The following is a 27,912-nucleotide window of genomic DNA, read 5'->3' as shown; positions in this document are numbered from 1 at the left end:
CCCAGTAAGATCACAGAACAGATCCTTATGGAAGTTATACTGAAGCATATGCAAGACAGAAATGTGACTAGACACAGCATCATGGCTTCACCAAGGACAAATCATGTCTGGCTTAGCTACAATAATAGGAGACCATATACAATAATGCAACTCCATTGGCAGCAAGCAGAGAGCAATTGATGTTATTGACGGGATGTTATCTCCCTGGACATTTTAGAGAAACTTGATATGATCCCCTATAACATTCTTGACAATAAATTGAAGAAATATAAATTTTATGGATGGACCGTTAGATGGATAACGAACTGGCTGAAGGGCCACGTACTCAAAAGTTGCAGTCAACAGCTAAATATGCAAGTGCAAATCAATAACTAGTGGTGTCCCTTAAAGGTCCATACTGGGACCAATACTATTAATACCTTCACTAAGGACACAGCAGGATTAAGTGCCCCATCAGGAAGTGCGTGGACATCACAAAGATGAGTACTTGATGTACTAGAGGAAAGGGATGCCATGCAGAATGACTTTGAAAGGCTTGAAAAGTGGACCAGTGGGAACCTCAAGAAGATCAACGAAGCCAAGTGCAAGATCCTGTATTTTACAGACTAAGAAGGAGTAAGATGGTTTGGGGATAATGGTGGATGAAAATACTGGACAAGAGACAGCAATATGCACTTGCAGTCCAGAAAACTAACCACATCCTGGGCTGCATCAAAAACAGCTTTCTTTTATTTATTTGTTTTCAATATAAATACATAAAATAGGAGTTCACCAATGGAAATATTGCACTTTTCCCTTTAGATTTATAAAATACAGATGGGCAATTAAACATTTTAAATGACTTACAGTGGTTTATGCTCATCTGTATCCTTCAACAATGTTAAGAAATGTTTAAGAAACCAAGAGAAAACTTTTTAAAGAGATGCATTAAATAATCTTTTTTACAGATAAATAACTACCAAGATTCCGTGTATACATTTTGTTTGACAACAACCAAAACAGCAATTTGTTTTCTTGTGTCTTCAGTTCTTCCTTTTTTGTCCTTTTGTTTATTTGGTTGGTTTTTTGTTTGTTTTTGTGGTTGTTTTGTGGGGGGTTTTGTTTGGTTGGTTGGTTGCTTTGGTTTGTTTTTTCAGGTTTTTTTATTTGTTTGTTTGGGTGTTTCTGAGTATCAAGGCTGCATGCATAAATATACCAAGATACCTTTTTATACTTGTGGCTTTAAATTTAAATCTCTTTCCATCATAGAAAAAAATACTCTTTTGTATTTAATGAATAGTCAAAATCAGGGACAAGAAAAAAATTCTCAGGACTCTGATGAGCTATTAAGTTGTTGAAAAGCATGAACAGCATGAACAGATAACTCAGCAACAGAAGACTTCTGTATTCCTAAACAGTACCTACCATGAAAATAGATCAGCTTTGCTATTAGGAAAAACAAGATCAAAAGTCCTTGTAAAAAGACATACAAAAAAAATTACTGTACCTTAGCCTGTGTATCTAAAATGCCAGAAATATGAGCATTTGAGCATTTTGTATTCTATTTATACAAACTATAAACTTTTTCACTAAGATAACAAATACTTCTAATATCTGCTGTTTTCTGCCATTTTTAGATTTTATTCTTTTATGGAAAAGTAGAATGTCAAAAAATAAATAAACCTTATTTTGAACAAAAGTTTGGTGCAGTCTATGCACCATGATTATGGAGGTTCTTATCTTTTTGAAGATAATGTCACTGTACTCCTTAAAACCCCTTGTTTGCCTATTACCCTCAACACAACTTCCATCAGTGTATATGGGCTTTATTTTTTGTATGTATATCTAAAAACCAATTTGCGCACAAAATTAGTAAATACAGATAAATAGTAACACTTCCCTTCTTCTTGCTAGCTGTTTTAAAACTGTGAGGACTCATTCTTGATTGACTTTCTTCTTCTGTTTTGGTTTTTAAACATGGAATAGAAATTATTTAAGAAAGAGATACCAGTCAACAAAACATTATACATTTCCAGTCCATTTCTTTTTAAGGTGAAGGCAGTTGTCAAAAATAGTGTCATTTAGCCCAGTTTGCATTACAAAAAGGACAGAATTCAAAATCCATCATTGAGATTGTTCTGTTTTAAAATCAAAACTGAGCCAAATATCTACGATTGATCAGTGGAAAAATTCAGCAATCAAATATTTCTGTGCAAATATTTCTATGAAGAAAAGAGTCACTTACCTAAAACCCCCAGCCTGTAATTGATAGTGACAACAATGACATTTCCATAGCTTGCGAGAATGCTGCCATCAATCATATTTCCAGTACCCTCCATGTAAGATCCACCATGGATGTAGACCATAACGGGTTTCTTGCTGTTCTGATCATGAATGTCTGAAAAAATTCAAGTAAGGAAAACACAATAAAGCAATAAAAACATAAGGAAAATGGCATTAGCAATTTTTAATAGTGCTTACAATAGTTTTAATTACTTCCTATGTTTTCAATTTCACCATCCCTATACCCAGTAGCTTACGCAGTTCAGGACCATTCTACAAGCCTAATATTTATAATTTAAAATTTCAAATACTATTTCCTCTAAAATGGTCTCACTTCAAATGCATTCAGTATTACAGGAAATTTAATTTTAATAGAAATGTCTTAAAGCCTAAAAAACCAAATTATGAAAGAATCTTGGTTTCTTTAGAATACTCGGCTTTAAATATATACCAATTTAGAAATATCTGTGCATCTAATAATAAAACTATAGAAATGATCCATACTTTCCCATTTCTTGTTGGACATAATTATTGAAATTATATTCCCAATAGTTCAGTAAGAGATAATAGCAAAAACTCTAACTGTTCTGGTAGAAGAAAACGCAGTAGACTGTTCTTTCATTTAAACAGCCTAAGAGTTAACAGAGATGATTTATGTGAATTTATTGCCCACATTTTTTTGTATTTAAATCAAATTATGTCTTTTGTGTTGCACTTTTCCTGGTCTAGTAGCAGCTAAGCCTCAAAGATCAACCTTGAGTTTATGGTATTGCTGATCTTTTGTATAGGTAGAAAATTCCTGGCTACTTTAAAAAAAAAGTAAACAGCTGGGTCCTTAAAAGAAAGTTCAATGAGATTGACAAAATTTTAAAATTCTAAAAGAAAGTTAAATGAAATTGATATTATATATGTAATAGTGAGTTATAAAGATGGGCTAATCAGTGACTGGGGTATATTTGGGAGAAGGTTAACTAAAAAGTTCGGCTCTCGATGCCAGTGATGATTAAGAATACCTAAATCTGGAATTTATGTTCTCTACTAAAACAATGTGAAGAGAGGGTAAGCTCCTTTATAAAGTAGAAGGTAATTCAGCAAGCTACCATTAGATATTCAAATCTTCTATAAATAATTCAGTCTATCTGCATGGAATCAGAGCACTCCTTTCAAGTATATAGCACAACATACAAGGAAAAGCAGAGCCTCTGATTATTCAACCAGGTTTTGAAAAAAATCTTTTGGATAGGCATATATTGAGGAGTGCAGAAGGGAGGTAGACAAAGAAAAAGCTGAGCTAAATACCTACAGGTGAGGGATCTACATTTGAAAAGCTTCCAAACATCCTCCTTCCCCTCAGGCTGATTAGGAAATACTGAGGTAAAAAATGTGATCACCAATGAGGTACCAGATAGTCAGTGTGTTATATATGTGGAACTAATTAGACCATATTTAAATGTAAATTTTGACTGTCATATTCCTGTGTCCCACTTTTGCTTTACTCCTGTGTGTACCTTAAATATCACAAATTTCCAGCTGAGTTCAGGAATGTCCAGGCTGCAATGTGCACCTGTCTATTTGTCAAAGTTTAAGGCTTGTCATTGATTCTGCCTCCTTTCCACGAAAAGATATATCCTAACATGTTGTATTTTAAATGTTGTACTTGATCAGCAGAATAAAAGTTTCTGTGATAAGATCTTTTTAATGGTTGTGACTATAAGAGTAGTACAGCAATTAAACAGATCATTTAAAGCAGTGAGGTGCACTCTAGTCGATCTATTTTTTTTTTTTTATTGTCAGCGTTTTCAGCAAAGTATATAAAAGTGCTTCTTCTCTGAAGGCACAGCTAAGATCTCAAAGAACCTGAAAGCAGCAATTATTTAACATCATTATTTGTGTTGCTGAACAATCTTTTCCTTCTCTCCCCAAAATCTCATGGCGCAATTTGTTTGCATTTAATCTTTTCTTATTACCTTATTCTACCTCAGGGTTGAATCTTTCACTGATGAAGTCAATAGAAGGTTTCCCCTTCCTCTTCAATAGCTACATTACTATTTTCAACATAAAGGAAATTAGCTCGATGCTTTATATGCTTAGATCTAAAGTGGATATCTTTGTTAATCATGCAATCCAACATTTTATAAATTTTTAAAAAGGTGGAATAATAATGTGTTCATAATCTAGTATTTATCTTTATTTTTAAAGCAACTTTGGTTTTGCTTGTTATTTGTCCTTTACTTTAAAATCGACTTAAGAATTTGGTATAGAGATGATAATGCCTTAGTTTGAAAAAAAGCCTATGTTGCACAGAAATAGGAGGTTGATAATCAGAAAGCAACAGAGTAATTTTAGAGTACGCTGCACAGTATTTATAAGAAAAAGTGTAATTCAGCAATGAAGGTGCTGGAGTAGAGGGCAATCAGTGTGAATCAAAGACCTGAGGATTTTATTATGGTATTTTATATATTGACAGAGTAGCTACAATAGACCTGAACTCCCAGGAAAAGAGGTGATAGTATCCTCACTGCAGTGTGTAAGATTCTAAGGGAAACAGAGAAGACATATGTTTCAAAGTAATTTGAAATTTTGTCAGATGGGAAAAAAACAGGAAAAAAGACATGGAATAACACTTTGAATTGGCCAAGCCTGAGAGGATTAATAAAGATGTTGCTTTGAAGCCAGACCAATAAACTATCCAGGATTTTTATCTTCTCATTTAATAAGAAAATGTTTTTTTCTTAATTTGGTAAATACATGTAAACGGGCGATGTAACTTTAATAAAGAGGAAGGGTGAGAATAGAGGAAGATTTCGTGACTTCTTTCTATTTTGGTGCATCCTAAATAGATTTGTTGCATCAAGGCAAGAAAAAAAATTGTTTCCTTCTAAAACTTTTTTGGGGTACTTCACTGTGAACTTTTAGCATTTCCTTTCAGGAAACCCAGTCCAACTTTGAAAGAAGTCAATGAAAATGATTGTTACTGATTTCAGTGGGAATGTGGTCAGAGTCCGAATGAATGCGTCTCAGAGGCTAGCTGATTACAGGAAAAACACAATAAAGCAACATCAACAGCTTCCTTTATTTTTGTGTCCTGAAATAAACCACATCCTGTGAGAAAAAAATATAAATAAGTAAATAAAAAATAGCAAAGACAAAGCACAATTCAACTGTATCAATGTACAGCATGTGCACTGGGGAAATAGTGGAAGTGAAAGGAAGGATATATGTGAGATTTTTCATGAATTTCAAACAAGTGAATATACAAAATGTGTAGGAGGGGAAAGAGCACATGCATGTTTTTAAATTCCATTTTCTCAACCTAAGAAAGAATAGAGGGGAAAAATATGTGGTTTCAAATAACATTTATGTTACTCACTTCACACATATTTAGGAATAAATTTTACACCTATGTCACTGAGGAACTGCAGTCATCTATATGCTAATTTAGATTTTAAAAAGAAAAACAAAGCAAATTCTAAAGAAGAAAATAAAGAAGCACACTGATGTGAGCTTCTGCAAATAAGGGACTAAAAATCATGTTGAAATAACAGCAATAATAATAACAATAATCATTCTTATTATAACAAAAATTGAAAAGTTTATGTTCATGCATCAGGGTCAGGCTTTGAAAAAACAAAAAATACCTTCATCTTCACCACGATCATTACTGGTTATATCATCTGCGCTTTTCTTTGTGTTGGCTCCTGGGTTCATATTGAGGAGGAGAATAAAGGGAAAAAAGAGAATTCAAAACCAGCAGGTTCTCAAAAATAAAAAAACCACTAGTACAAAAAATGTAACAAAAATGTCAAAATCTGTTACATTTGAAATTGAAAAACAAAAAAGATGCAAACTGCACATAAACATAAAATGTCAAGAAGAACAAATTGAAAATATTTGAAAAAATGTATCATATTCTGTGACAATGCAGTACTTTAGTTAAAAGTGATTTCTTCAAAAAAAGAAAACAAATTAATGTGCTATTAAAAAAGAATAATATAAACCAAAAAAGTATGTTAAAAATTACAAAATTATGTTTTTACATAAGAAATGCATTTTTTTATTCTGTTCTGTAACCTTGAGGAAATAATGCCTTGAGTTACTTTCTTCAACTTTACATTTTATTCATCCTCATTAAAATTTATTAAGAAACAGCCACAACCTGAATTTTGGACGTTAATAATGCAAATAAAATGATTATTTGAGTTTTACACAACTTGATTTGACCAAGACAAACCATAAAGAACTCCTTAGAATTTAATCTTGTTTCCCATATGAGCAAAAAGAAGATTAAAATTTATTATTTAAAACAAGACTGTAAACAAAAGTGAAACAGAGTTGAGTCAATCTCTATTCATGAAATTGGTGCAAAATCAGGCTTGGTTGACAATATACCTCATCTCATGCTCTTTAGAAAAACCTAGAAATTGATTGAAAACATTTACTTACCATGATCAACAACTTGCATTTTTTTATTAGAAGATTTAGTGAAGAATGTGTTTTAATTTGTATTCAATATGCTTTCTTAAAATACTTTTGAGGTGTACACATGCACACACACACAGGCACACACACACAGATAAACATTTATGTTCATACGTGTCACAGCCTGTGCTTATGAGAGTAAGAGGAAATAAACATAGTTTTCAAAATCCTCATCCTTGAGCAATACTTCTGTTTTCTAACTAAAAAAATAAAAATACACCAAGCTATCCTTGCACCCAGCATTCCATTATACTGTGCTTACTCCCATAGCAAATAGCCCTCTGTAATGTAAAGCTACTTAATAAGGAGGGAAACACGAATAAGAAACTCAGTTTATAATTTAGCTTAGAAATTACCATAGCTGCTAAAGAAATAAAATGGTCTAAGCATGCTAATCGTTATTTTCTTGAATTTTCTTTATTTTTAAGTGTCTTTACAATACATGCTGAAAAAGAACAGTATACTTTAACTTGTTTATATATGAAGTCTAAATTTGTAACAGATACATCATATTTAAATAAATAATATTTACTCCTTTTATTTTCCTATTTAAATTCTACTGTTAATTATATTTATATGCCTCAAAATCCAAGGCTTCAATTAAATCTTAGTCCATGATTGTAAGACAGAATGTTTTTATTATTACTAAAGTATTTAAGATTTTTTAATAGATACAGTTTTGGGATCAAAAACTAGTTTATTTGTCAAGACTAGTTTATTTGTCTTCCAGATACACATTTTATACAGGCATTTTCTGGAAGCACTGCCACTATGTATGCAGTGATGAAGATTAGTGAGCAAAAATGTGAAAAGCAGTGACTGATACTCTCTCTCCTCACAAAGCCTCCATCTTCAATGCTGTTGCACAAAAGATATTGTTTATGCAGTACACCAGTGGACTCATTATATATATCCAGTAAATAATTAACTAGGTAAAATATCTCTGTCAACGAAATATAGATATTTGCCAATCCCTGTTTTCTTTCACAAGTAATAAATACAGGCTCATAATCTCAGCCACCATCCACGTTTTGTCCTTTTATTCAATATTCTTCCAAATTACTTATAGCCCAATGTTTGTTTGTTTGCACAATGAAGATGCAACACCTTCTCAGGTTAATTTTGTATTTAAATAAACTAAGTACTCAACCTTGACTTTAAACTATTTTTGATTCATGTAAAATATATATGAGAAATAGTTATTTATAGGAATGAATACATATAGACACAAGTTTGAATGTACATAAAAAATTTAAATACTAGTTTCCCCAGGGAGGTAGTCTTTTAATTTTTAGATAAAAAATATGATCATCATATTTCAAATATAAAATCAACTACCACATTTTTTTTATTCCTATGAAGTAAAAGATATCAAAATCAGTTTGGCCTCATATATGCAGTACCTGTAATCAAAAACTGTGTGTACAGTTATTAGGACTTTAATCCCTCTTAAAGTATTTTTGAGTGAAAGAAGTAGTTGTGTCCCAGAACATTTTAGTTGGGTACTATCTCACCCTAAAATCTTCAATACACATATCAATAACATATTGCAAGGATTTTCTCTTTAATGTGCTTCCCAGTGTGACACTGACTCAGTACTTCTGAAAAAAACAACACAATTGTAACAAGAATTTGGAAAATGTGCTCACATCATGCTATTAGATGTATCACCTAACAAGGTATGTGACATAAGGTTATCTGTAATATTTGAAACACTCCTTATTCCATTTTATATTCTTCAAAGATGTAAAATATCATGTTGCACTCTATTTCCAGAAGAAATCACTATAACTTAGTATGTATTTATTTACAATGGGAGTGGGAATGTTGTTTCCCTACATGTTGTTAAAGAATCATTTTCCTATTGGCAACTGGAATACACTTTTGTAACTAAGTTCTTGGGTTTGAGAGGATTTTGTATTCATTTTGAGATCTGGTAAGATGGATTACAACAATCAGTTCTCAAACCAGGTTTCTGTGCTCCTATCACATTGGACTTTTTTCATGCTATGCATGCCAGCCATAAAATTGTTATGTAATCGTTAAGGCTGAAAAAGATCAAGTCCAGCTGTGGCCCTAAGTAGCATATCTCCATCTTTAAAATACCTCCAGGGATGGTGACTCAACAACTTCCCTGGACAGATTGTTCTAATGCCTGACCATCTTTTCCATGAGGAAGTTTTTCCCAATATCCAATTTAAACCCCCGCTGGTGAAACTTGAGTCCATTTCCTCTCACTCTATGCCTTGTTACTTGGAAAAAGAGACTAACCCCCAGCTGGCTGTAAACTCCTTTCAGGTAGTTGTAGAGAGTGATAAAATATCCCCTGAGCTTCTTATTCTTCAAATTAAACAACTCCAGCTGCCTCAGTTGCTCCTCAGACTTGTGCCCAGATGCTTCACCACCCCTGCTGTCCTCCAATAACAGAGCACTCCAGTCCTTCAATGTTCTCCTTGCAGTGAGGGACCCAGAAATGAGCGCAGGATTTGAGGTGCAGCCTCACCAGTGCCGAGTACAGGGGGACCATCACTGCTCTGGTCCTGCTAGCCACAATATTTATGATCCAAGCTATGTGAGTGATGCTGTTAGCATGAAATAGTATGTTTGTGGAAGCTTATACTTTTGAAAGATTCATGTAATTTTTCTTAGCAATGATTCTAAGAACTTCAGGTGGTTTTGGAGCCACTGAAATAATTCCAACAATGACATCTGTTCTCCTCAGACAGTCTCACACAGAGAGCAAAAATTTGAATTTTCCAACCATGTTGTGGTTTTTTTATTAAAAATGTCAATTCATTTGTGCTTAAACTTCTAAAAAAAGATTGCAATCCCTGTCATAAGATAAAAAAGTCACTCTAAGGTGAGTTTAAGATTGCATTAATCTGGGAGACTGAATGGAATCATAACTCAGAAACTCCCATTGCTCAGAAAAATTTGCCTGTAACAGCTGATTGTTCCACAGATCAACACTCCCTCTGCTTTGGGGCTTCTTTTGAAAGTGTTAAGGGTTGGGCCAATTTTTTCCCCATATCTCATACTCTCCTTATCCCAAATCACAGGAGCAGCAATTTTAACCTTCAGTTCCAGTATACCAAGTAAAAATAATCACTGTGTTATAGGATTTGGCCCTTTTGCAGTCTAAGAACTGTTTACTCATTCATCCCACATGAAAGACAGATAGTAAATTTCAACAGCAACCCAGGATCCAGAAGTAGTAGTAATGATTAATTAAAGATTTAATTCCCTGAGTACCTCCATTGACTAATCTGGTGTTTGATCAGAGTTCCTGGTTTGTAAATTTGTGTTTCACTTTTCATGATACTGAAAATTAACAAAAAAATATTTCTAAATATAAATAGGACGGGAATTTTTTTCCCAAATGGTCAAGGCCATTGGGAAAAAATTACATATGTTGAATATGCTGTAGATAGCACAGCTCTACTGAAGAATACATTTGTACAAAGGTTCATTGTATTTTACAAAAATATTTTATTGTTAATAACAATTACTAGAAAAATATGCAACTTTGTAATGCATAATTTAAAGGCCAGGTGACCTCTTTTTATTTGTCCTACAGTTCCATTCACTGCTGATTGAAAAGAGCATGGTGCAATGTATTACTGAACTTTGTCAAACCTCTTTTGTAAAGGATTTCTGTCTGCCAGAAACTGCTTCTTTTTCATATATATATAAGCTGCTTTGAAAACAGGTCCAGCTGATATGGTCATAACAAAGAAGGATTTCATGGGAGCTACTTTTTTCCCCTGTAAGAGGCACTGCAAGCAATGCAGTTGTAAACATTAAATCAGCAAACATCTCTTAAAGGTTTTTATTTTGAGATGCTGATGATCAATGTGTTAATAAACTATTAAAAAGTAGTTGATTTCATTTATCTATGGATGTACAGTCACCTTATATTCCCAGATTTGTTCTCAATGCCATGCACAAATCTATCACAAATGAAGAAGTCACCCTGCTGTAAGCATGTCCTCTGGCTCACATTTCCTTTGCATAATAAACAAAAATCTCATTCAGTAGCAAATTTTCTGGTTTTGTAAGTTGTCCCAGTTGTACTGACAATTTATGCTGCATCTTCCTCCATTCAGATAATATGAATCACATATATGTAATATAAGCAGGTCCCATACATGCAGTTTACCACACTTGCATATTAGGTATTCACTCTGAAGCCTCTAATGGCAGCAAAAAATCATCCACAACTGCTTAAGCTGACACCATTTCTTTGCATTTTATTTGCAATTGCTCCATCTGTCACATACCTTTTGACCCCATTTAAATTTGGAAAAGGGCTCAGTTTTCAGAATTCACAGAGCACATTATCAGTTGTTTGACCTTTCAGTTTCACATAGCACATGCTTAACCTTCTGGAAATTTCCAGCTCAAACCAGATTAATACAGGATTTAATAGACATTATCTCAGTGATATGTCTTATTTATGCAGCCATTTTAATAGAACTTTAAAGCTCTTTTTTTCCTCTCCCATGAAAACTATAATAATTTTACAATCAGGTCAAGTAAACAGTTCATTACAGTCTCAAGAGAGCATTAGTAAAGCAAATTTCCTTTCAGCATTTCTCCTAAGACTGGTTGGAAAACTTTGCCTTGAGTCCCACCCAGTGTGTGAGACTTGAGTCATTTCATGTCCAAAAAAAGGGTTCCATCACTGGTGCAGTTTGGCTGCCATAACATTGCACCTGGCTCATCCTCATGGCCAAGGCTCTCCAGCTGCCTTTATAGCTGTAACAAAAAGTTCTAATTTGGCAGCTGAAGAAAGCTCAAATGAGGCATTTGACACTTCAAACAGCGTGGAGGAAAATGATTTTCTAGAATTTCAGCTTGTTGAAGTGACATAGAAATGACTGTGGATACCCTATATTTGGAAAGGCCATAAAGGCAGGCAATATATCTATATACCTATTGTTTGGAAGTCTGTTCATTTAATCAAAAAAAGAAAAACATATTCATATTGCCTAGATTTAAATAACTATTATTCTGAACTCTTTACTGAATAACTGCAACGTGTGTGTGTAACTGTGTGTGGGTGTACACATAAACGCACATGAAAAATCTCTATACAGCTAATCAGCTTCCAGAAAGAAACTGCTTTTATCTTCTGGCACTCCCTTCCCATAATCATGTTTAAATGAAGCTATAATACATAAACAATGTGCATAACTCCAGCAAACACCCATATTTGATGATTTCAGTGCAGTCCTTAGCCATGAATTAGATGCCATCTCTTTCCTTAATAATATGAAGACTTAGACCTACTGTTCTACATAGTTTTCAATGTGAAATTCAATAAAAGCTCACAAATTTGCTTAAATTTGCCTGAATGAAATGTGTTTAGTTTTGTTTTAATTCCTATATTATCACTGAATAGCAGAAGTCACACAATTAAAGTCGCCATTATTCTAATGCCATTAATAATAACAAAACAAAACTATTTGGGTTGCAAGGGCTAGCTCTGTAAACAGCAACATTTAACTAAGGAACCTGCCATATAATTGAATTCTTGCTCTTAGTCACTACAGCTGCAACAGACAAAAAATTTATTAGGATTACAGAGAAAACACATAGATGTTGTTGTATATCCGGGAAGTGTTTCTTTTCAAGAAAAGGGAATTAAAGGACAATTTTGTTTGATATCCATAATTGGATGGACTGTAAGGAAGATCAGCTGAAATCTCTGCAGTTTTGTGTTCCATGCATTAGGGAGGATTAAATCAAAAAGAAAATGCTGTTTCACAAGCTTTTTCAAATATTTTCAGAGGACCGATAAAAAAAAATCTGTTGAAAAAGAAAAATCCTGAGGTTGAAAAAGAGGTTGCATAAAAAATATGGGATTGTTATGTTACCTCAATTCTATACTCTATGTTGCCTATAGGTTTCAGTCACATAAAAAGGTTTTTTTCATTATACTTCAAAGTTTTCCTATATAATTCGTTTTTGGAAAGTGAGCTATATATTTTAAGAAGATTGTTAAAAATAGTTCTATGACAAAGATAAACACTGAAACTTATAGTGTATGCATGGTATAGTTCCTGCAAGAAACACAGCTAAATGTTATTTCTTTTTCCAAAAATATTTACATTTACTTAGATTGTATTTACTCTTTCTGGAAAAGAATTTATTAAAAGACTAAATTTTATATTTTAACCCCTGTTGAATCATTTTGGCACATTTCAAACCTCCTAAAATTTTTCTGAATAAAAATTACCAAGAATAATATTTTTTAAAGCTATTGAATTAACATTTAATATATTGTTTTAATTCATATTAGTATTAGTAAAATTCTTATTATTTTAGAGAATTCATAACTAAAATAGAAATGAGGTAGCCAGATCAATTCACTAATAGTTTTTATAAGGGTTTTTGTCATGCAAGTTACACCATAACTAGAACTTACCATCTTCTAAATATACTACATTGCTTTGACAAAGCAATCCATAATGGCTCAAAAGAAAGAGGGCATTGTGAAGCCTATCCTTTCAGTGACCTCCAACAGAGAAGAGGAGTGTTTCTTGCACTTTCAGTGTAACTGAACCTGCTTTATTTGACGAAAAACTAGACTAAGCCTGCAATGCTTACTGATTCAATAATGAAAGACTCATTAAAACCATAAAACTATCATGTAGTTAAATTAATTCCAAAAGAAGCACATATTTTTCTGTGCAAGCATCAACTGAAACACTGTCAGTATGAAGGCATTGCAGTGACCTCAAATAGCTGACATTTCTCTGCTGAAGTGATGCACTTGTGAAAGTGTGAATGTAGTAAAGCTGTGTCCTAGATTCAGCTGGGATAGAATTAATTTTCTTCATAGTAACTTGTACAGTGTGGTATTTTGAGTTTAGTATGAGAATTATGTTGATAACACACTGATGTTTTAGTTGTTACTGAGTAATGTTTGGCTTAAGTTAAGGACTGCTCAGTTTCCCGTGCTCTGCTGGTGCACAAGAAGACAGAGGAGCATGGCCACATACTGGTAGGATCTGTAAATCCCACTGCAAAGTTTGTTCAGAGTATCTTAATCCTGCACTGTCAAGTCAGTTAGAGTAAGACAAGAGCTGAGTGCAATTAGCTGCAGAGTAGAAAAAGTTTGTTGGAATGATGAGTACACTACAATAAAGTTGCCGGTAATATATACAACTTCTAAATTAGAAGACAATTCAGCATTTATTATTAGTCAAAATTCCCAAGCCTAGATGCAACTGCATTCTACTTAATGTAGACAAGTAGAATTTGCAGAAAGAATTCACTGATGTTGACTTAATACTGCCTATAACTAATGGGTGATTGCTTTCAAATAAGCTTAAGAGAAGGAAGTACCTAGGTGCCATTTACAATGACTGTGAATGTGCCCTCTCTGCAGACAACTGAACACCACAAGCACACGCTCTATTTGGTGAAGTTGTTTGTGCAAATTCTCCCTTTGGGCATTTGTAGGCACCACTGGAAGCTGTGAACTGAATAATCAACTCTTAAGAAAACATCTAATTATTTGATGCAGCTATTTAATTCTTCATTTTGAAGACTAGTTCAATTTGTGGTTGCCTTTGGAGAATTCAGAGAGTAATTGTGTTTGTTATGCCAGTGGATCCTGTGAAACTAATTTTATTCCGTTGTGATAGATAATAGTTTGGCACCATATTTTGATGTTTACTGGATCTTTGACCCCTTAGTTTTTATTTGGAAATCTTGGGAGTGTTAGTTACAGGTAAATAGTAGGTCCATTTGAGACATCCAATGGAGATTAAAGATATTTTGGCTTTTTGAGAGTTTTTTGGTTGGTTGGGTTGGTTTGGTTTGGTTTGTTTTAGCATATAGCCATGTTTTCAGGTTTTTTTCTCTACTACTTTTTAATGACATCTTCATCTACACACAACAATGCATTAAATCTTATTGGAATTAATAATACCAAATCAACTAAACAATTAGGCTACCAAATAATTAAGTGGCTAACAAAAAGAGTGTAATTTTAAAAGATGGAATAAAATATACTATAGCCATTTCTGGGAAAATCACATCTAAGTTGTATATGATTAAAAGCTTTACAATGTGAAATATGAATATTTAATTAATCTAATACCTCCCAAAATACTATGGGCACATAAAAGATTTTCCCTGGAATTGAATAACAGATGTGAAAAAAAAGATAGAACCTTGAATATTAAGTTCATATGCATATTTTATTCATTAGTACTCAGTACTGAAAATGTATATGACTTTTCAAAACAGAAATTAGTTTCATTATCCCAAAGAACTAAAAATACTTTTTTGCCATCAACTTGGTAAGATTTTTTTGTTTTCACAGAAAGATTTTAGGGAAGAGGGATCAGGAAGGGGAAAGCACAGACAAAACCTGCAGCATTCTGTATTATTTACAGTTTAACTGCTGTCAAGCACTAGTTTTCAAGCATTAGTTTTGGGTATATTATGAAGGTGTGATATTTTATCTATAATATTAAAGAAGAACACATGCCATTTTGATTCATGTATGCTATATAATTATTAATTATATTAAGCTAACTTTGAAACTGGTGGTCAGAATCATAATTTAAACTCAAAATTCAGACACACAGCCCTGAGCTCACTAGTATCTGATCTATCTAAAATCCATTCTTTGAAAATATCAGTTGGTTTTGAATAATTTGTGGATTATATATCTGTGCTGGTGGAAAAATCTTTTGTCTATTGAACAAACTGGATGAGAACTCCAGTATCTCATTTTGGCTTTCCATTTTACAATGTTCCAGGCGTAATTCACATTTCGTACTTTCAGTGTAGGGGCTCATGCTTTATTCAAAATTTAGAAAGGAGTAACAGTGGCTTGTCAATTATAATTATCTGACAGATGTAGGAAATTAGAAGCAAGTAATAAAAAACCCTTTTTGATGCAAATACTATATGGCATGTGCCATTTGATACAATACAATATAATGGAATGATATAATATCAATATTGTATAATATGATTTAATATTCCATCTGAAGAAAGGCAAGTTAAATTTTGCATTTTATGAGAATTATATATGGACTACATGGAGTTAGATATGAAATAATACAGCTTATGTATGCAGCTACTTCTGAGAAATTGCATTCCAGTCATCTTTGACTAAATATAAGTGGTCCTTGTGAAAAGGAACAGGTCAAGTTTTTCTTCTTTTGATTTATTTTGGCAATATTATTGTAGGTATGCTGATTTTATTTGTTGTCATATGCACCTTCAAGTCCTACCAAAAAAAAAAAAAGTTATGTATTTGCATTCAGCTGTAGAAGAGAGCTGAATGTTTCCTTTTCTCAATCAGTGTAATTTACAATTTAAAACACCTACCATCTCTTTGAGGAAATTAACTATAATTGGCAGTTTTGCTCAGGAAAATAAGCCACAGAGCTTGAGTCTGTTGAAGGTCACTGACAAAGGGATTTAGCGAGGTTTTCTGAAAGTAAAATTGGCACAACATCAGTCCAAATTATACCTGCCTGTATGCTGTTAGTCTGTCAGTCATACTAGGACTGAAATACACTTACACGAACAAACCCAAACTGGCACCACAGCCAACTTTCCTACCACTTACGGCAATAAGAAGAAGGTATCAGATGTAAAAACACAGCAAAAACAGATTGCTGTGATCAAATCTGTCAGGGTTTCCTCCTGGCACCAACCAAACGTCCTGTCCAAGGTCAAAGCCTCCTGACAAACACCACGTGGTGTAGCAGATGAACTTGTGTATTTAAACTCTCCCCTCCCCTCTAAAGAACACTCAGTCTCTGCCAACTGTTTTTCTCCTGAGGCATAATTTGAAAAGAACAAAAACACCAGGTGAAAGGTGATTTTTGTAGTAGCTGTTCCTCAGCTGGACAGCTGCCAAAAGGCATATTCCATTAGTTCTACTGTATGTGCATGTGGTTGTATGTGTGCGTCTGTGTGACATTTGCCAAGTTCTCAAACTCTTTTTAGACTTTCATACCTGGATCCTTTAGCAACAGAGGAAAAATCTGAGAATGTCCTTTGCACTCTGTTTTGCTTTTCAGGCACCATTGTGGGTAATCTCCTAATTGTTACCAGTAACCCTGATAAAATTGGCCATAGAAAGTGGAGAAAGGAAAACAAAATCATCAGTATATTATGCCTGACTAATCCAGTGTCTTTCCATGATTATTATGGGATAAGGGAAAATCTATGGATGTCATCTAACTCTGCTTCTGAAAGCTCTTTTGTATGATTCCCTAAAACAATCTTGCTGATAAATCGGGGAGATAAACATTTGATGGAAGGGCTATTGAGATGGATTAGGAATTGACTCCATGGCTGCTAAAAAAATAGTCAAGAGCTAATAGTCCAAGTGGAAACCAGTAACCAGTGGTGTCCCTCAAGGGTCTGTATTAGTACCAATAGTATGGAATACATCTGTCAATGACACAGTAGGAGTGCACCATCAACAAGTTTGCGGACAGCACCAAGCTGTGTGGCACAGTTGACACATGGAAGAGAAGGGCTGACAGTCAGAAAAGGACTTGGGCAGGCTTGAACAGTCAGCCAGTGTGATCCTCATGAAATTCAACAAGGCCAAGTAAAAGGTCCTGCACTTGGGTCTGGACATTCCAGCATCAGTAGAGACTGGAGAAGAATGGATTGAGAAGCCGCCTGCAGAGAAAGATTTTGGAATACTGGGGGGGAAAGAAATTGGACATGAGATGTCAGTGCGGGCTTGCAGCCCAGAAAGCCAATCCAAATCCTGGCTGCTTCCAAGCAAGTTCACTATTACTGAGGGCTGTGGTTTTATTTTGCATGTTTTCTAAAATCTATGACACATTGGGTTTGGAACAAGTTTAATAATTCTTGCAACAAATCAAATATGGGGCATTCTGAAAAATTGCATATAGAGTTCTGTGCAAACAATGTTCTATATTTTAGCATTTCAAAATAAACCCCTGCTGTCATCCATATTTTAACTCTGTTGATATAATTTTCCTCATGATCAAAGTGCACTGCCCTTCTCTGTCCCATATTGACTTAACCACATTTCATTTTAGTATCTCATTTCACAGGTCTCTACATAAATTTCCCTTGGAAACTTATTATAGATTTTTGTAAAAAGCAGCAATTCCAGTAACAACCCTTAATTTGTGATTCAGACTCTTGCCTTTGAAAATAGATTTCAAATTCATTAATATCAGCAGTAGGGTACAAACAAGATCATTAAAGTAACTGATAATGTTCCCTCTCTCAAGAGTAGCTCTCAGATTTTCACACCAAGAAACCGACATCCTCTGACAAGTTATTTTCTTCCAACTCCTTCTTTCCTTTGCATGTTTTTGCTTCCTCTGACACCATTCTTTTTCCTAACAGTGGTTAAGCCTTCTAAAGTGATGTTCTTATCTTTTCCTTACACAACTTTGATTCTTCTTCTCCCTAATTTTTTTTTTGTGATTGTGTTTTAATTTGTTCATTAACTTGACCCTAGGATACTGCTTAAGTATTACAATATGTACTTTACTACCTCTGCTTGTTTTGGTTGGGGTAGAGATAATTTTCTTTCCAGTGGCTTGCATGGGTTATGTTTTGGATTTGTGCTGGAAACAGTGCCGGTAACACAGGTGTGTTTGAGCCATTGCTGAGCAGAGCTTGCACGGTCAAGATCCTTTCTGCCTCTTGTCCCACCCTACTCCAACAGCATGAGGGCCGGGGATGCACAAGGAGCTGGGAGAGGACACAGCAAGGGACAGAAGACCCCAACTGAGCCAAGGGATATCCTCCCCCATGTGGCTTCATGCTCAGCATATAAAGCAGGGCATGAAGGAGGAAGGCAGGGGGATGTTCAGTGGTGACCTTTGTCTTCCAAAGTCACTGTAACACATGATAGATCCTGGCTTTCCAAGGGATGGCTGAACAACTGCCTGCACGTGAGAAGCAGTGAATGAATCCCTTGTTTTGCTTTGCCTGTGTTCACAGCTTTTGCTTTATCTATTAAACTCTTTATCTCAACCCATGAATTTTCTCACTTCTACTCTTTTGATACAATCCTTCATCCCACTGCAGGAGGAATGAGAGAGCATGTGAGTGAGCTGGCTGGGGTTATCATGACAACACCTGAGAATATCAAAATTAATTCAATCTCACACCCTCTTCAGTTATTCTCCATCTTTCAGCATTCAGTAATAATTGAATGCTACTGCAGTTTTTCTGACTTCTTGTTAATATCACCTTGTCCTGTTCTGTATTTTTCTCTAGGTGTCTAGTTTTACAAGACGCAATAAAGACAATATGCATTTCTCTCAGTCAGGAATTAAAGATATCTAAAAAAGAGTTAAGCCATATTTTGATAAACTGAACTGTCAGAAGAATAATTAAAACCACCTATATCCCTAGATACATTAATTATAAACCAGTATGTTATTCCCAAAAAGGGGTTGATAATAAAATTATTGATTTGCCAGTGAAATGCTTCAGTATCTAATTAAAATAAATTACTATAAGAGATTAGCAAGAATATATAATATACATAATAAAATCAAGGAAAAAAGTTACTTTAGCCTAAGGAAAACAGTTATTCGAAGCATCATAGAGCATTTATATACATACACAGAAAATAATCCGTAACTCTCTTTAAAGAACAAGCATCACTCTTTTATCTGCTAGAAATCTTGATTTAAAAAAGTTGATAAAATTTATTTGGGTTTTCAAAAAAGACCTTACATAAAACTTTTTCCATGAGATATTGAGAACATAATTATTTACAGAGAAAGAGGTAATGTAATGGATTAAAAACAAGATACACAGCGTATCTTATATTGTAACCAGAGGTCAATTTTCAAACTAGCAAAAGATTAATGGTCTAATGAAATATTCTATATATTAATCTGAGGTTGTTTAAGATTCTGTTAATGATCTGGAAAAGAGGATGAATTATGATATTCTACAATTTGCCAGGCACAGAAACTACACAAGCCAAGGCTAGAAAGAATATTAATGCCTTCAAAGACAATTTATAAATCTAGGGAAATGAGGGAGCTATGTTTTTTAAACTTAAGGAGCTATATTTTTTAATTTAAGTTGCACAAACATCTACATGCCTGTGAAATATGAGCTATTTACTCTGCAGTCTGTGGAGATAAGGAATGCTTGCCCCAGTTTGAGACAATTTCAAACAAGGTGTACTTATTTCTCTTTTTTTTTTCTGAATAAAATGTAAACAACAGAGCTGGACATACTTCTTAAGTAGTATGTTTAACAACTAATAGCCATTTACAGTGGAAGCAATAACTGGAGCCAGATATGTGATTGTTTGGTTCCAAATTATCCATAACTTCCAGAGAAAAAAAGCTTGGGCATAACTCATAGCCATGAGAGCAGTAAAAAAAAAAAATTGCTGAATGCAACACCCAGAATATCAAAGCACAGCATGAAATTACTCTGAAAATACAGAAATATTGTCCATCAACATATAATAACCAGGCATAGCAGGTTTTATCAGGAATGATACATTTACATCCAGATTCTTTTTAACACAGCATCTAGCAGAAAGTCTTCCATCAATACTCTACATTTCTGGAAGACAAAAATTATTTTGTATGTAAAGATATTCAGTTGGGACCCTCAATTACATCCAGAGATCATAAAAAATAACAAGAATTATGAGATTGCTGAATTGCTCCTTTACAGAGCTCATGTATGAAGTAAACCAAATTTTCTGTGAAAACACATAGTTGAATTCCTTTAAATAATTGAATATATTTACAAACTATTAATCTTTAACAACTCAAAACCAATAAATACTTTAAAAAAGTGACAAAGACATAATGCAATAAAATACCAAATCTTTATTAGCATTTGGTACTATTATTAGCATTTAAGTATGTTACACCATAGAACTGGCACCAACAACTCAAAAAAAGGCAAAACACACAGTTATGTGCAATTTAACTGAGGTAAGTGGGACTGATTTGTGTTCACAATAAAAGTTATGGGTCAGAGATGGTGAATTGTGTGTTTATGGCATATGTCAATCACCACACTCTCTGGCAAGCAATCACAGTAAAGTTCAGGTCACACAGAAGTCCCTTGCACCATCAGGATTCCTTACTCTGATGCATGAGAGGACTGACAGCTTGAAAGAAAGGAACACAATAAAAATAGTTTGTGTGGTCCTAAAACACTTTCAACCTCAGTTTATAATGGTGTTGTGGAGAAAACTGACTTTTATAAAAACATAATTATTTAAGATGTGATAGCAGTGAAATGCTGAATTGATATTGATCAAAGAAGGACTAGTTACTGTTCCTAGTTCTTACAAAGGGGTCAGAAAATCCTAGAATTAAGTTTCCAAAAGGGTTGGTTTTGTTCTTGTTGATTTTATTCAACCTTTAAAGTTTGCTATATTATTTGATCATACTCCGTTTCATCTTTATGATCATAAAAGGAATATAATTTTATTAGGGGATAAAATGTGGGCCTCTCTTCACCCTTGAAAAATTACACGTGCTTCATACTTTTCTTAAAATAGACTTTCTTAAAGCATCAAAGCCAATCACACAATTACTTGTACACAAATACATAAAGGAATTGCATTTCAGTTTCTAAGGTTAATTAAAATTTGCAGTATATGTGCCTGCTAACTTAGTTTCAGAATGGACACTAATAAAAGGAACATACAAAAGTCTGTCCTGAAAGCAGCAATGGCAATCAGAAGCCATTGACACAAGACAAATCGCCCTAACATCCACACAGAAGACAGGCTGAACTGATTCAGAGCTGCAGTGATGCTGCAAAAATGCACGAAGTTTAATAAAATTTTCTTTTTTAAATGGCATGAGCCTGGCGCAGCTTCCCACATGCAACTGGCATTATAAATCAAAGATGTTTCAACCTATGGTTTGGCTACAGAATTTAAAAATTAGAATAAATAAGTAATTTTTACCCTTCAGACCTGCGAAACATTTTTAAACGCAGCTTGACTACTTTTCTTTTAAATTTTCATCAGAAATCTATGATAACTGACAGAGAGCAACTGTACCTATATATGTACATAGAATTAAAATAACATCTCTTTTAAGGATTGAGGCTGCATTGCCCATAATTAGAAGGGAAAATATTATTATAACTAAGGATAAGATTCAGAATTAGAAGAATAAGAAAAAGAAAAAGAAAAAGAATAAGAATAAGAATAAGAATAAGAATAAGAATAAGAATAAGAATAAGAATAAGAAAGAATAAGACATGAGGATTCAGACTCACAAGAGGGATTGGTTATTGACTACTAGACCACGAATGACAGTACATTCCTGGAAATGAGCAGAGGGAGAGAAGAGAATGCTGATGTTTCTTTAAATCTCCAATGTATCACGACGCTTACATCATGCTGCGTGGGGTTACATCATGTTAGGACTAGTGATGTAACCCGTCGCAATGCAATGCACACATCGCATTCAGTCAGCACATTTTCAGCCTGTCCACATGATCACCGTGGCCAAGAGAAGTTTGCTTGAGTTAATCAAAATTATTGTATTTCTGTGGTGTTTGTGGTTGGTCATGAATAGAAATGTTCTCGGCTTAAGAAAATGCAGGAAGGAAAACAGAGCTAAAAAGCATCCTAAATACAAGAAAGACAAATGTGTAAAACATGCAGGAAGGCTTGGTCGGATGATGATGTGAAAAGCCACCCACATGAATATATTATATAGTAAACTTAGGAGCAAGTAAATCAGGGAAGAAATACCAGATGGATCACTCTCACTATAAGCATATTTCCTCTTAAAATATAAAATGTGTTCAGTTAGGGGTTTGTGCTTTTGTGGAGGGGAAAGGGTGCCTTTTTTTGCCTTTTTTTTAATGGAATGTGGTAAGTAGAACTTTCAGGCAGGACTTAAGGGTAAGCTTTTCCTACATTGTATGAATACTGTGCTCTTGTGCTCCCCCAAACCAGGCTTCAGCTCAGGTTTTAGCAACAAGTTCTATGCAGAACCAGGCTGCTGAAGGTATCAGAACTGTGTCATTGCCTGTGACTCCAATGCACATGCAGCAGTTAAACTGTGGTTGATGGTGAGCTGATGCCCAGCAGAGTATTCAAATAGCTGGAACAGCAGAAGCAACTGTGATTACAGCCAAATATTGCATACCAACTGTAATCATTTGCCCACTTGTCAAACAAGTCTAATCTTTGTCTCACCTTATTCCTTCCTTTCTTTTCTTAGTCTAGCCTTAATGCGAGACCCTGAAGCTTGAGCAGAAGCATCAGTTGAAGATTTTCCTTGCCATACGTCACAGTAAGTTTGTTATTTCCTACTTGCTTTTTTACACTATCTCATGAAAAGCACTCTTTTTTTCTAAATGCTTATACATACTTACAACATACTCAGAAAACCACTGGTTTTTAAATTAATCCTATACTACTTAATATTTTTGTTTAGATGGAGAAATAGCCATGAGCATAGAATGGAAAACAAGTGGCAAGGGGAGTATGATATCATATGCTACACTGTTGCTTTTTCTCCTGTAAGATTTGAGCATAAATTATGTCAAATTATGTCCACTGGAAACTGTATTTTCACTGTTGCTTTTATATTCAATTAACCTTTCTTCCATTCTGTCTATCTTTGCAATAGGGATATACAGAGGATGCAGAGTCTTGGTGATTTTCCACTCTGCTCTCCATCTTGCACACACAACTTGCTCAAACACACATGTACACAAAACCAGATAATAATAATTTCTGTCAAAAGACTGAATGTAAATGGAACAATTTTTTAAGGTTGGTCTTCAATTTAGATGTGAAGATGCGTTCTCTTCCATTGGCAGCTATAGTCATGAAAGCATTTACCATTTCTTGACTAAACCCCACCCTTTCTGTCATCTCCTTATAACTGTCTTCTTGCTCGAAGCTAATTCAACTACACATGTGATTTCTTCAGAGCTCATCTCTGACAAAAATGTGTCAAGTTAACAAAGAACGGCTCTTTAAACTGATAAAGCTAAAACCTTCTGACTGAAGTAGGTTAGGAGACAATCATTTGACTAGATTCACAAGCAGAGGCAGAAATTGCTGTACTGGAGGGTGGCAAGCAGTGACTTTCTTTGCTGGCACAGCTGTAGCATGAAGAGGATTCATCCGCTCCTCTGAAATACTTAAGCAGGTGAGAAGTGAGTGGCAGAGAAGGACGGATTAAGAATTTACTGGAGAGAGATAAACACTAATTCAATCCCTAAGACTGAAGTTAGAAAGTAGAGTGCTATTATGCCATCAGGAAGCAGGAACCGCAATTGATAAAGCAACAGATGCCAATGAAGGCACTCAATACAACTGTTTCTCAAAAAATATGTGACTCAAAATTGCATAAGAAGCATTTAATCTCACTTATTTTCATATTCTACCTAGTCTTTCACCTTTAATGACAAGAAAAATCAAATTGCCCTACAGTAAAATAATACTAATTAAGCTCGGAATCAGATCACAACACAGTCAAAGTGATTAACTGCAACTGACAGAATAAAGAGAAAGACATTTCTGGAATGGAATCTTGATCCCAATACTTCAGAAAAGTCTATACATGCATCAGACATATGGCCTCTCTGAAATCAGGTCAATTTAGAGCCAGTTTTACTGCAAGTGGAATAAGAGTAAAGCACTACAATCTTAAATGACCCATTCTAAAGGAAAACAAAAACAAAACCAATACAGTGGTGTAGGCAGAGTGATTGTATTAATACAGGTAGGTTTACATGGAGAATATAATCTTTAGATGCTGTGTTTGAGCAGCATTCAATTTTTAATGCTGCTGTGTTAAAATAGCTGAATTCCTGAAGCAGGAAGTGAAGAAAAAGGCGACTGAGCTTGAAGGTTGTTCCTAAGGCACTATAACTTCCAGGGCTCCTTCTGGGACAATGCTAATTATGAATCAGCTTTCACTCCAGGTTTTGCCTAAGGCAAAATCTAGCTATAAATAAATATTCATATCATTGAATCCAGCAAAGGCTCATTTTTCCTAAAGCAAGAATGTTCCTAAGCAACTCTGAATCAGGTCAGAATCCCATAAACATTAAGTAAACTGAAACAGCTTCCTTTGCAGATTATGTAAAGCCTTTAAGGGAAAAGTTTAGGTTTATGGATGAACTTGCTCTAAGGCTCTTACTCTAAATAAGCCAACTACATTTTCTTATAATCAGTAAGACAATTTATTCTGTAATTTTCTACCACCTTAGTGACAAGCACTATGTTCTTCCTGCACCCAAGGAGCAAGGATTCACAAGATGACAAGCTAAAATAATCAGGCTTCTAGTATTAAGGAATAAGTGGAGTGTTTCAGCAGAATGAAAACTTCAGCAGTTTTGTCACACGCAAGAGAAGTCTGTGGCAAAATGATGCACCCTGGCTTAAAAAGATAATTTGCAATAGATAAGTATGTTTTGTTTTTTGGTTTTTTTTTACTGATACACAGTTTCATAGATATTTGTTTATAGTCACATTCATGTATTTTCAAACTAACCTCATAGACAAATTTAATTGAAACTAATGTACCTAAATCGCTGTGCAGGTCCATGTGGGGTCTAATCATGCCGTTAAAAGTTCCAGTCTCATGTAGTTTTGAACCCACTACATATTTTTTGTGTAACATGATTTACTGTCTTGAATGCTATAGATATACACTTTTCACCATGATTTATCTTAAATCATTACATTGTCATTATTTTCACTGCTGTTATACTGAATTCATAACCCCTTTTTAAAACATGACAATCTTACTGTTTATTGCACTTGCAGAAATGCATCTTCATATAAGCAGAAAAAGAAGCCACTGACTTTAACATAGATAGAGATTACATTCAATAGCCTTATGAAACAATATGTCTTGTTTCCACACAAAACACCATTATTATTTTGCATGGATGGAGTGAGATGATGATTATTTTGTTGATCCATTTGCAGAAACAAGGCAGTTATGGGGAAAATGTAGGCCTCTGGCAGCTTAGGAAAAATGAACCAGAAAAGGAAAAAATTAGCACATTAGCAACTTGCCTTCTCAACCCTCAATATATATAGTATCTGCTCTTTTCTGAAATGGATTCAATTTTATGTGCACATAAATGTGTGCTTGTGCATCCTAAAAGGGCCAAAAGGTAGCAGAGAGGGAAAGAGGTTCTTTAATCCTTGCTTTACACTCCGTACAAAGAAATATAATGTGAGCTTTGCTGTAAGATCTTTTAGGGTAGCTGTCATATGTATTCTAAAAATGTTGCTAGAATGACAGACCATAAGCACATATACAGGTTCTGCTTGTTCCATTGCTTATACACATGCTGCAAATGTAAACCTGGAAATGATATGAAGGAAAGTATGAGTTTAATGGAGAACTATTATCTCAAGTCCGCCTGCAATTTGAAAGAAAAACATTGAATTTTATGTGAAGAAACTAACTTGCTTCTGCTAGTCCATTCAAATAAGTGGGATACCTATAAATATACAGGAGTTATATGCTAGGCACTGAATTCTGGAGAAGCTTCTTTAACAGCAAAACTTGGTTCAAAAATCAATGACAAGACTTTAAATAAATAAGAAAAATTAAATAGTAATAAGTCTTTAAAAGTTCCAGCATTAAAATCCGTTTCCAAAGTCACCACTCTCTCACCACTGGGAGAGAATATGCAGAAAGCAGACAGCATGTTAGATTAAGAGGAGCCTAAATTACAGTTGAGGAAATTAAAAAAAAAAAAAAAAAGGCAGCAATGTTTCCGTGAAACCTCCAGTAAGACCTAGAGTTATTAGGGATGTACAAAGAAGAAGATGCATGTTCTTTTTTACTATGTCCCTTTTTTCCCTAGTTGCCTTGGACCCCACTAAAATTCCTGAGTTTCTATCCTGTACCCTTGGGAATTCATTCTGGAAAGTGTGTAATGGCTATGGAACCAAAAGTTGCTGCCAAGTTTGCTTTTGAAAATCCTGGGAAACTTAATCAAATTCTATACATAGCATACATGAGTGAATAACCTGGCTACATCTGATATCATATAAAGTAGTTGTACTGCCTGGAGGGCAGGAATTGGACAGGAAACCAATAACATGGAAACACTAGAGGAAAAAGAAAGGTAATCATTTGAGCAAGTTTCAAATAAGTGGTCATAGTGGAATATTTCCACAGTTTATATGGAATGTTCATGTTCCTATGTTCAAAAGCATCAGGAAGAGTCAGAAGAACAACAGAAGTCAGAAAACCATGCATGAGTGCATAAAACCATGCATGAGTGCATTCAAATGAACTAGAAATGTGTAAAAAATTATTTTATGAAAAGTGACTACTAGAGGTAGCTCCAACTCCAGGAATCAGGTTTCACAATCCTTAAGCATTTCATAGGGTTTCTTTGTACACATCAATGTCTCATTGTTTGTGAAGATTGTTTAAACCCTTATTGAACTCAAAGTGAGATTTCTGCTGTTTTCCCATATACTACATATTAAATTACTAGGAATTACCTGGGATTAATGCGATTATTTACAAATGTAAAAATTTATTGTGCAGTGCTAGAAATAGACAATTAGGGAGCTGAGAACTTAGCCTGAGTAATATACATAAAAATCCTTACTTTCTAAACCTTAAAAAAAAAAAAAAAAAGACTGAATGGGCACTAGAGAGAAGAAGCCCCTCTCATGAAGTAATTTATGCCATAAGTACATAAGTGCCAGGAAGGACTTAGGAGCCCTCACTAAGTAGTTTAGTTAGTTTAGTTCTAATATGTGTATCTGAAACTCCCTTGTAAGCAGAGTTTCTGCTGTTTCTGCTGTCCAGTTCATTGCTTAAAAGAAAAACAACCAACCTTATAGATTACATTAACAAGTGGTAAAGCAATGGCTAGACAGAAAATGGAAAAAAAACCAAACATAATACTAAAATGCAAATTAGCTTTCAGAAGAACACAGAAGTTTCAGATATGGGGAAAAAAGAAACAGCTTCCATGAGACCCTTAGAGGTTGTCTGCCATGTGTGAAGGAGCAGCATACAGATATCCTTAGGCTAGGACTAAAAAATCTTTTTGATGACAAGAAGCAGAAAAATTCTATCACATTCTTCCTTCTTAATCTAATTAGGCCTGATAAGTGACGACAACATGTAGTCTAGATGGAGCCTCTTTAAAAAAAATGAAGGAAGTTAAATTCTC

At 34.4% G+C, this 27,912-nt stretch overlaps 1 protein-coding gene across 2 annotated transcripts in view; it reads right to left on the bottom strand.

Annotated features, from left to right (window-relative positions):
• Window positions 1-27,912, bottom strand: part of NLGN4X (neuroligin 4 X-linked) — a gene marked incomplete at its 5' end in the record, with an annotated part of 108,527 nt that overhangs the window by 60,588 nt on the left and 20,027 nt on the right. Inside the window, 2 exons of one of the 2 annotated variants that reach the window (XM_084227215.1) lie at window positions 2,225-2,377; window positions 5,901-5,960. In XM_084227215.1, coding sequence (XP_084083341.1) covers window positions 2,225-2,377; window positions 5,901-5,960 — 213 coding nt within the window. The remainder of the gene's footprint in view (window positions 1-2,224; window positions 2,378-5,900; window positions 5,961-27,912) is intronic. The other variant, XM_084227216.1, reaches the window with a different exon arrangement.

The sequence above is a fragment of the Fringilla coelebs genome (genome assembly GCF_963513975.1).
Source record: "Fringilla coelebs genome assembly, chromosome: 2".
In the NCBI taxonomy this organism is placed as follows: domain Eukaryota; kingdom Metazoa; phylum Chordata; class Aves; order Passeriformes; family Fringillidae; genus Fringilla; species Fringilla coelebs.
Note: the sequence above shows the minus strand (reverse complement) of the source record. Positions and strands in the feature narration are given on the sequence as shown.